Genomic DNA, 10850 nt, shown 5'->3' with positions numbered 1-10850 from the left:
TCATCTAATAATCTGGGCCCAGTTGTTCAAAAGGTGATTAGGTTAATCAGATTTAATAACAAATAACAACTCCTGATATGATCATTTATGGTAGAACTAACTTGACAAAACTTTCTGAAATTCTGTAATTCTTAGTTCTCTTTAAACTGGCATAATTTCAAGACTATATACAGTACGCACAGGTTTTGCAACAAATGAGAAATGAAATTTTCACTAATCAAGTGATTAAGCTAATCACCTTTTGAACAACTGGGCCCTGATTGGTCTTTGTTGGTTTTATGAAGGACTAATCTATACTTTAATTTTCTTTCTTTCCTCTTTTCCCCTTAATAATTTGATAACAAGAAATACAGCCTACTTCAGTTAAGATCTTTATGTACATGTAGTCACCATTAACACATACTTTAAGGGATGATTTTGGTGTTTCTGTAAGTTTATAAATCTTCATATCTTGTTCCTTTGACCTCTGTTGTTAACTCCAATTGAACATATAAATGATGTACATACAAACTTGATATGTTGTCATCATATGACATTGAACTGACCTATTTTGTCAGTATACTCCTTGATATGTCGTCTTTATCATCACGTGGCCTTTATTAACTGTTCTATTTGTAATCATATGACCTTGAAGTGTCCTATTTGTCATCTCATGATCTTTATTAACTGTTCTATTTGTTATCATATGACCTTGATGTGTCCTATTTGTCATCTCATGACCTTTATTAACTGTTCTATTTGTTTTCATATGACCTTGATGTGTCCTATTTGTCATCTCATGACCTTTATTACCTGTTCTATTTGTTATCATATGACCTTGATGTCTTATTGTCATATGACCTTGATATGTCTTACTTGTCAACATATGACGTTGACGTCTTACTTGTTCAACATATGACGTTGATGTCTTACTTGTCAACATATGACGTTGATGTCTTATTTGTCATCATATGACCTTAATGTCTTATTTGTCATATGACCCTGATGTCTTATTTGTCATCATATGACCTTGATATGTCTTATTTGTCATCATATGACCCTGATATGTCTTATTTGTCATCATATGACCCTGATATGTCTTATTTGTCATCATATGACCCTGATATGTCTTATTTGTCATCATATAACCTTGATATGTCTTATTTGTCATCATATGACCCTGATATGTCTTATTTGTCATCATATGACCCTTATATGTCTTATTTGTCATCATATGACCCTGATATGTCTTATTTGTCATCATATGACTTTGATGTCTTATTTGTTAACATATGACCTTGATGTCTTATTTGTCATCATATGACCTTGATATGTCTTATTTGTCATCATATGACCTTGATATGTCTTATTTGTCATCATATGACCTTGATATGTCTTATTTGTCATCATGTGACCTTGATATGTCTTATTTGTCATCATATGACTCTTATATGTCTTATTTGTCATCATATTACCCTGATATGTCCTATTTGTCATCATATGACCTTGATGTCTTATTTGTCATCATATGACCTTGATGTCTTATTTGTCATATGACCTTGATATGTCTTACTTGTCAACATAAGACCTTGATGTCTTATTTGACATCATATGACCTTGCTACATGTATGTCTTATTTGTCATCACATGACCTTTATTATCTGTTCTATTTGTTGTCATATGTTGTCATGTGACCTTGATGTTTTATTTGTCATCATATGACCTTGATGTCTTATTTGTCATATGATCTTGATATGTCTTACTTGTCAACATATGACCTTGGTGTCTTATTTGTCATCATATGACCTTGATATGTCTTATTTGTCATCATATGACCTTGATGTGTCCTATTTGTCATCTCATGACCTTTATTAACTGTTCTATTTGTTGTCATATGTTGCCATGTGACCTTGATGTTTTATTTGTCATCATATGACATTGATGTCTTATTTGTCATATGACCTTGATGTCTTATTTGTCATCATATGACCTTGATATGTCTTATTTGTCATCATATGACCTTGATATGTCTTATTTGTCATCATATGACCTTGCAATGTTCTATATATCCGTATATGACCTTAATATGTCCTATTCGCCATCATCCATCTTGAACTGTTCTATTTGTCATCCTCGATACACCCTACATTAGTATTATGTTGACATATGACCCTAACATTTCCTATGCAATCCATCATAAGACTTGTGTTATGATGTTATTCAACCCCAAAACAGATAAAGAGCTAAGAAAAAGGTGATACATCTTCAACCAAAGAAAGTATACACAACAGAAATACCTGTTATATGTGTTTATTTATTATTATTTATGACACCCATACAATATAACAGATATTGACTCCATATACAAATGTCAATCTCTAACCCAAAATCATGGTCTGGGTACTTGAGTGATCACTTGTTCATATGTAAGCACTATTTTGTAGTTCCTCCTGATTACCATTCCGACCATCTGTAAATCAAGACCCCTCCCTAACAAATCCTTTCAAATCTAGTTCTTCTGCAAGTTTCCAGACACTTAAAATGTTTGTTAAAAAACCATGTTGATGATCTGTTTACATTGACAAGGTATCAAATATGACCTCAATAATCAACATATTAATAAGTGCTACATGTGATAAACGAATTTCAAAATATGCGATAACCATAATATTATACAAAACAAATTACCAGGTAGTTCCTTTTTCAACTATACAATACTTTAAGCTTGCATGACTTGCTGCACTGCAGTACACACTAGGTATGTATGCTGACACCATCAATCACCAGGGATTGCTGCCACAACGTATAACAAGTTCCAATACAGGTCAGGCACTTTTACTGAAGGTCACAAGTAAAGGTCACAATGATACAGAGCATTTTTTACACTAAAAAATCTCCAGAAACATGGCAGAAACTGGCTGAGACTCCACAAGACTCTGACACAAAATTTGGTATAGATGCCAAATTTTCTTCCCCAGGGTGGATACAGAGACAAGTTTTGATGTGCTGTTGACATAGCTGAGTTACGGTGATCATCAACCATTCAGCTGGAATTGTCTATAGTCAGAACACAGATTCCTGTCATACAAGTTCTCCACAGTTTGTAATTGAAATTTTATCTGTTGGTTTCCCAGACTTTGTTCCACAAGCCTTAAAGTAAATGACAAGCACATTTAATAACATAGCCATGCACAACCATAATCTACCATATCTCGGACACAATCACACATTTACAGAGTGTGGAATCTTTATCCAAATTCTTTTTCTAAATAAATGTGTCTATGGGTGTTTTTGTCTGGTATAAACTGCTATGAAAACTGAAATTTAAATATATATATGAATTACAGTCTTTGGAGTTTATCTCTTTAAGTGTAAAAATAATTTATAACCAAGGGTTAAAATACCAGACCTCCATCCATTAATACATATCCTTTGGTAACTATGTAGAGGGAATTCAAATGTCAATAGCTTAACTGGCATAAAACTATAATCATATTTCTTGTAAAATGAATCCAATAAAACTTCTATTATCTGACATCTGTTCAAAATTTTGCAGTCCATTAAGTGTTTAATTGTAAAAGTTGGGTGTATAAATTCATGGAAGTGTATTTCAAAATAAAAGACCTGTACCAAGGAAACATCACAAGGAATGAACAAAAAAGTAAGTCAGATTTTAAAAGTTTACAGTAATCAAATTTATTTTACCTCCATTTTCCTCACGATCTCGTAGCCTTCAATTACTTTGCCAAACACCACATGTTTACCATCCAGCCTGTAAATCAGAAACACAAAAAGCTAACATTTATTCTTTCTTAACAGCTTTTATCATGACTTCCATTAAGATTTCCACAAAGTATCAGATTTAGATGGGGTGTAACTAATATGTTCATCAGCAGCAAAGCAATAAAATCAAAAGTAAAGTATGCAGGGTTTACACATATATAGCCACTCCCAACTCATCAGTATTATATATTAAAATGATACAGATAACTATTTACTATACAAATTTACCTGTACATTATGTTAAAGTTTTTTCCAAAATGGTCAAGTATGACCTTTGACGACTCTTTACCATTCATCCCTAAAACCTAACTAGGTGTACAACTTGATGATATGATACATGTTCCAATGTGCTTTAAAATATCAACTACTACATTTGTTGATAAGTTCACGAAACATCTTGTACATGTGTGGTAATCAATCAAATTCTTCATTTGTAGGTCCCTGTCCCTGTAAGAAGTGAAAGTTATGAAGCTTTTATGTACTCTCTCTGGTATTTACTGTTCAGCCACGGTATCTTCTCCATCTGTTGGAAGGGAGATAACTTGTTTTTTTTTAGTAACTGATCCTTACACAACTTCAAAGCTTAAAAGATTTTTTTTTTCTCGCCATCTATTTTCTCTGTCTCCATCAAAATATTTGAATGTCCACTTTTCCTTTTTTAACCATTAACATTTTGCTTGACAAACTATTTGCGATACAAAATTTCAAACCAAAGATTAGTGAAAATTTGTTCAGAGTCAGCCTTGACCTGCAGTCTATAATTCCAGGGAAAATATGATCTAAAGATGAAGACTGTGATTGGTTACCCACACAATATCATACTATTTGGAATTTTGGTCACCTATATGTACAACCATAGCCAGGGGAGAGATTTGGTCAACATGTCAATGAATTAGCTCCTCTAAATACACAGTCTGATGCTCCGCCCCATACATACAAAAAATCTGATAAGATTGGCTTCACAGTGGACCCGACCAAAAATAAATTGCAGTGAAGTAGTCAGGAACCTTTGAACAATTGACTACATGGGAGGATAACAATTGTCAATTGGTATTTTTATCACAGGATATTGAATTTTAAAGCCAATTACCAGTCAGTTTTGTCAGTACAAATGAAGAACTGAGATCCATTACTATTGGGTCCGGAGTTGGCCATCGACATTGTACCTGTTGTAAATAACAGAAAATAGTTGTAAACACATCAGGGTTTTCTTATTATTGACAGACGATAAAAAAAATACAATGAATCCAATTAAGCTTCGAAATAAACAAAATAATGATTTATGATAAGAGAAACACTAAACTATATTAACCTATAAATTTTATTAGGAATACAACTGATCAGTTATGTGCATTCCATTATGAAAACACAATAGATTCCAGTCACTAGGATTTTCTACTTAACATTATCACTTGGTAAATTTTGTAGAAAGAACATTCAATGTCTTTGTTAACAATTTTCTCCTTTATTTAAGTCTTACCTGGTGCTGTGTGCTTTAAGATGAAATTTTCATCTTCAAATTTACGCCCATATATGGACTTGCCACCAGTTCCGTTGTGGTTGGTGAAATCTCCTCCCTGGCACATCTACTTCTGGTTAAGGAATACATTTATCTAACAAATATGCATTCTTTGTCATAGTCAATTATTATCTTATTAATATACTCTATAGCATTACATATTTGTGTGCACTTTCATTCATTATTTGGCATGGTAAGCCCATGAAACAATAATACACGTGTTTATATTCAAAGTTCCATAGCAACCACGAAAAACAACAAAAGTTTATACACAACGAACATTTCTTGTTATACAGTATTTATCTTCAGATAAGACTCCTTCTATACTTTTGCAGATCGTCTAAGAAAGGGGGCTTATCTATTAGAATATACCATTTCTCTTTGAAAATCTGTTACAAACACAGGGAATTGACACAAGTTTCACTCCCACTTTCATACAGTATAACAATGAAGGATACAAATTGTGGAATAACCCTGTGAAAACTGCTGCCTTTAAAACCAAAACCTTTCTCGTGAGTGCAGAGACATCGAAAGTTCTCTGAAATGTAAAGTTATATTGTAGTATTACCAATCAAAACACTGCTATATTATCAATCAAATTAAATCAAAACATTCAATTCCATCAATAGTTTAAGCTCATTATATTATCTGGAGGTTTAAACCTTACTGTTCCTATAGTAATGGGTTTCAAACTTCATCACTTTTTAATTTTATCACATTGGAATATACATGTGTATTTTTTTAATTAAGCATTGATGTCATCTTTTTTTTAGTTTCATTGGGGTATGAAAAAAAATTATTTGCAAACTATGAATCTGCATAGCAGATTCTTACAAAAGTTTGCAAACAAGTTTTTTTCATACCCATTGAAACTAAAAAATAATTGACATCAATGCTTATAATTAATTTTTGAAATTGATTTTCAAGATTAAAACATGTTTTATGTACAATTGATCTGATCTTATAAGGGATTCTTTTTCATAAATCAATACGCAATGTCAATGGCCGTGTTGTGACGTCACATATTTCGCACCATTTTCGGAATTTTTTCATAGAGGTATGAAAAAAAAATTTCAACCAATCAGAAAGCCGCATTCTGTGTATAAACACTGGACAATTAATTATATTTCTTTGAAAGCTTACCTGCAGTTTTAGGAACAATGTCTGCCCGCAGTTCTATGACCACACGCCCAGATGACCGATTGCCAACCTTGATGTCTAAGTAGACCTGCGGATTACCTTTGCTCCTCTTGGGTGCTGATGCTGTTGTCTGAATTAGAACCGAAAAATGTTAAATTAATATTTTATGCTGCCACAGGCCATCAAATTCTACACTGTCCTTGGGCTGTTCAAAAGTACATGTACATAAAACTATAAATATTTTTTTATCTCAATGTTTGTGCAAATAAATTAAAGTAGAACCATTTTAAAAGTATTTCATGGTACAGTATAGTGTATTGGTATTTCAAGTTTATAATGATTTCTTTACTAAATTACATACCAATGCTAAAGATTTATAATTCCTTAATCCAATATACACATGTGTAGATGTATCTATGGTTTTCAGGGGAAAATTTCACACAAACATATAATTTCTGAATTGATGTCACATTATTTTTGCTGCATGTTTATGACTTGATAAGGATTTTGAGAACATGATTGAAAACAGGATATATGTAATTCTTTAAAGAATTAATATGAATCTCAAATTTTAATCTCCAAAGTACTGAGAATTTGTATCACTGTAGCTGTGAGAGTAGCCCTATTCCTATGTAGGTTGTGTACACAACTTATTTTTGTTCAGTAACGATTATTATTGTTTTTTCGCGTAGTTCTACAATGATATTAGCCTCTTTATAAGCCTCCAACCTACCACATCTGTGTCCTCAGCAGCCCTCTTCACTCCAGTAGCACTATCTCCCTCATTTGCCTCCTCGTCCTCTGTTTTGTCAGGTAGTGTCTCACCGGCATGCTTCTGTAGCCATGTGTCTTCTGACCAAACTGTTACAAAGATACACACAAAATATCAAGTGTTACAACAAGTAATTTGTATTTCTCTGTATTCAGGTATTGTGCGTTAATGACAAGTGTTTTTTTTATTATCCAAATCATCTAAAAGGCATTTAGTATAGCTTTAAGCAAGAGGGATAAATAACACACCAATCTGACGATTAAACCTGGTGCTTCCAGTTATTAAAGTGTGTGACAGTGAAAAAAAAAGGAAAGTTGCAAACATGTTAACAATTTGTAAAAATAGCATCATGTTCACAATATGCAAATCAATTAACTTCATTACATGGTAATTAATCATTTGACTGCACTGTACATGCTGGCCTCTGCAAAAACTTTTTTTTAAAAACTTACTCCTAAATTTGTTGCCTAAAAACTTAATAAGATATAATTTATTTATTTATTTTAGACCCCACGATGGGTAATGAAATGTAAAAAGAGATGCTCAAAATGGAAATAATCACCCTCTATATTCCGTTCTAATTTTTGACAAATTAGTATTCAAATTCTTTAATCTCTATCATGATTTGTATCTATAATCTCTATCATGATTTGTATCTAACATGTTGACAAAGATAACCATTTACAAATGGTTTTATTGAATCCCCTGGAAAGGTAATACACACAACATACCTGCTCTTGATGCTCCCTCCTTGATTTTCATTGGTTTAGCTATGTTAACTCGGATTGTTCTGCCAAATAGCTCTGATTCATTCTGTAAACAAATAAATAAAAATCATTTTTTATTCAATTAAAAGCTTTTGAGCATTTTTTATTCAATTAAAAGCTTTTGAGCATATGGTCACCAGTTTTCATAAAAGACCATATAACATGTGTTTAATATTAACAGACAATACAGCATGATTTGTTTATTTCACATTATTAGAAAATAATAAAACTCACCATGTTATCAACAGCAGCTGCAGAATCCTGAAACAAACAAAATTTACATGTATCTGTTTCTGTAACCAATATAATAGATTTTACATTTTATATCGTAATTCATATAAGATAACCTAATTAATTATATTTCATATTTTTGCAATAAAGTATGATCAAAGCTTTAAATTATTTTTGGAAATTTTCAGCCATACAGTTATCAGTAAAAAAGGGCCAACATTCCTGTATAATTTTTGGTACCAGTTATTATTATTAAATTAATCGGTAGGTGTTTCTTGACAGTTTTATATATATTTTTTTTTTTCCTTAAATGTAATTTATGCATACCTAAATTATAGTGAATATAAGTGTTAACTTTATTCCAACCTGACAAAGTGGAATAGGTGAAACATTATTGTGTAAATTTCTTTTATTTGATATTTCAATTTTTAAATACCAACCATATACTGCAAATATTTATGAAATTTCTCAATCTTACCTCTAGAAGTTCAAATTCTATGAAGGCAAATCCCCTGTGCTTTTCTAAAATAAAAGTGTAATTAAGAATAAAGAATAAAGAAACCCATCTCAAATGCAAATTCGCAATAACAGCTGATCAGCTGATATGAATTTTGTGAGGTTCATTATCAAACTTAATAATGTCTGTAAGATCATATCTGTTCTGCCTATATATTGTGGCTGATTAAATGCTCTACTACCAAATATCTTACTCTCATTATCTTGTAAATGTATGAATCATTATGGTCATATCCATCAATTATGGACCTTTGGTGAGGTCAATATAGTGTCATACTGACCTCGTAGAATCAAATATTTACCGAGGGTGAAGCCCAAGGTCAATATTTTAGATTCTATCACGTCGGTATAGCACCATATTGACCGAATCAAAGGTCCATCATTTTTATGTTATATGAAACTGTGAAATGGGTGGAATTTCATTACCTTTATCTTGATAACAGGAAATTTACAATGGAGCATTCATTATGACATCACAATGATAATGACATCAAAAAGCAAAGCTTACTTGGTGTTAAGAAAATATATAGAAACATCAGGTTAATTTCACAAAATATTGACCTGCACAAGACAATGTTTTAGCCAGTAAGAACTGAGAAAAATCAGACGATATCTGATATTACATCATAATTCCTTTACTGCTGTATTTTCATCTTACCTGTTTCATAATCCAGTGGAATCTGTATGTCTGTGATATCTCCAAAGGGGATGAAGGCTGCATGTAGAATCTTTTCATTCACCTCCTCTGCCAAACCGCCTTAAGATTATGTTATGAAGATAACAAATTTAATAATCAAAATTCACAAAATTTCTTAATCTTTTATGGAATTGTATAAACATTGACAGTACATGCAGATCACCTTACTAGCTCTCACTAGTGGGAATTTCCCTTTAGCTGAGTAGTAGTAGTAGTAGTATAACTTTCGAGAGACGAAGATGTCACTGTTTCGAGTCACAGCAGAGACTGGGTATTTTTTCATTAAACCTTCCTATTATAGAGTTGGTGTTATTGACCAGTCAACATGTAAACTATAAGAGAATGAAAGACTTCATCTGAGCTAAAGAATTTTAGCTCCATGTGGTTGCAATTGTCTTCGGGGGTCAAGACATGCAAGTCTGCAGCACTGGTAGTCGCAGATTGTTAATAACAAAGATCTTTAGATGTTTTATTATGTCATCATAATAAAGACTTTGTGAAGGAAGGAATAGTGTAAACACTAAGAGTACAAGTGTTAAGACTAATGGGAAATTCCGTATAGCTTAGTGATAGGATGTTTTCTCGGAATAGCGAGGGGTCGCTAGTTCATACATCAGCGCAAACAGGGTATCTATGTTTCACTACTCAAACAAGTTACTGGTTTGCTAATAAACACCTGAATAAGCCTATATAGAGAAGATCGTTCCATATATCTGCCTATAATATGTATATAAAAATGTATATATATATATACATATTATGTACATCATGTGCACGCACAAATGCTTGTATCTGGTTACTGTTCATAACCAGATAAAATACCTGTGATAATAGCTACTGTTGAAGCCACTTGTCACTTTTGAAGAACACACCGGCCGGTGAAGCACATGATAATATCCTGATTTTGAAGAATGGTATACGCGCGGTGGGCCTGTTCGTTTATGCGGACAAACCGGTTCGTCAGTTTTTAAATGTAATAATTCAAAGATTTATCATGGCGGACCTGCAAATGTTAACACAGGCCTTGGAAGTCTTAGTCAATGCTCGTCTGAAAACAATATAAAATCACCAGGTCCGTCTTTATTTCATAAACGAACAACACCGCGGTCCAACCGTCCAAACCACAAACATAAACCGAAAACGGCCCTATATTGACCGGAAATCTCCAGAGTCAGTTTGTTTAGCTTTAAATTTACAAATTGCACTTATCTCTGATTTGATTTTACTGGGTTGCCGTGAATCACAACTCATTTAAAATTTGATATATACTAACAAACCAAAACTTACCAACATAGACGATACGTTTTGAGTTCGTGGTCGCCATGTTTTTTCTGTTGTGATACTAATTGCCGTCCGGCCATTAAACTACGTTTTTATGGACAAGATAAATACTAATGTCTAACCATTGAACTTAGTAAAGATAACATCACTAAATTACTATTTCTT

The 10850-nt window shown here is 32.5% G+C and overlaps 1 protein-coding gene across 1 annotated transcript; it reads right to left on the bottom strand.

Moving 5' to 3' along the window:
* Positions 1–2273: 2273 nt before the first annotated feature.
* On the bottom strand, positions 2274–10825 carry LOC117325888 (peptidyl-prolyl cis-trans isomerase E-like). The gene is made up of 12 exons (XM_033882392.1): positions 10692–10825; positions 9366–9464; positions 8670–8713; positions 8195–8221; positions 7925–8006; positions 7155–7282; positions 6425–6551; positions 5740–5819; positions 5243–5348; positions 4853–4928; positions 3685–3751; positions 2274–3129 (listed from the first exon to the last, which is right to left on the bottom strand). Exons 1-12 carry the CDS (start codon positions 10726–10728, stop codon positions 3061–3063), a joined length of 942 nt encoding a protein of 313 aa, XP_033738283.1. The 5' UTR covers positions 10729–10825; the 3' UTR covers positions 2274–3060.
* Between the last annotated feature and the right edge of the window lie 25 nt (positions 10826–10850).

Source organism: Pecten maximus, chromosome 4, assembly GCF_902652985.1.
Source record: "Pecten maximus chromosome 4, xPecMax1.1, whole genome shotgun sequence".
In the NCBI taxonomy this organism is placed as follows: domain Eukaryota; kingdom Metazoa; phylum Mollusca; class Bivalvia; order Pectinida; family Pectinidae; genus Pecten; species Pecten maximus.
The sequence above is the reverse complement of the archived record's forward strand: the minus strand, read 5'-3'. Positions and strand labels throughout refer to the sequence as shown.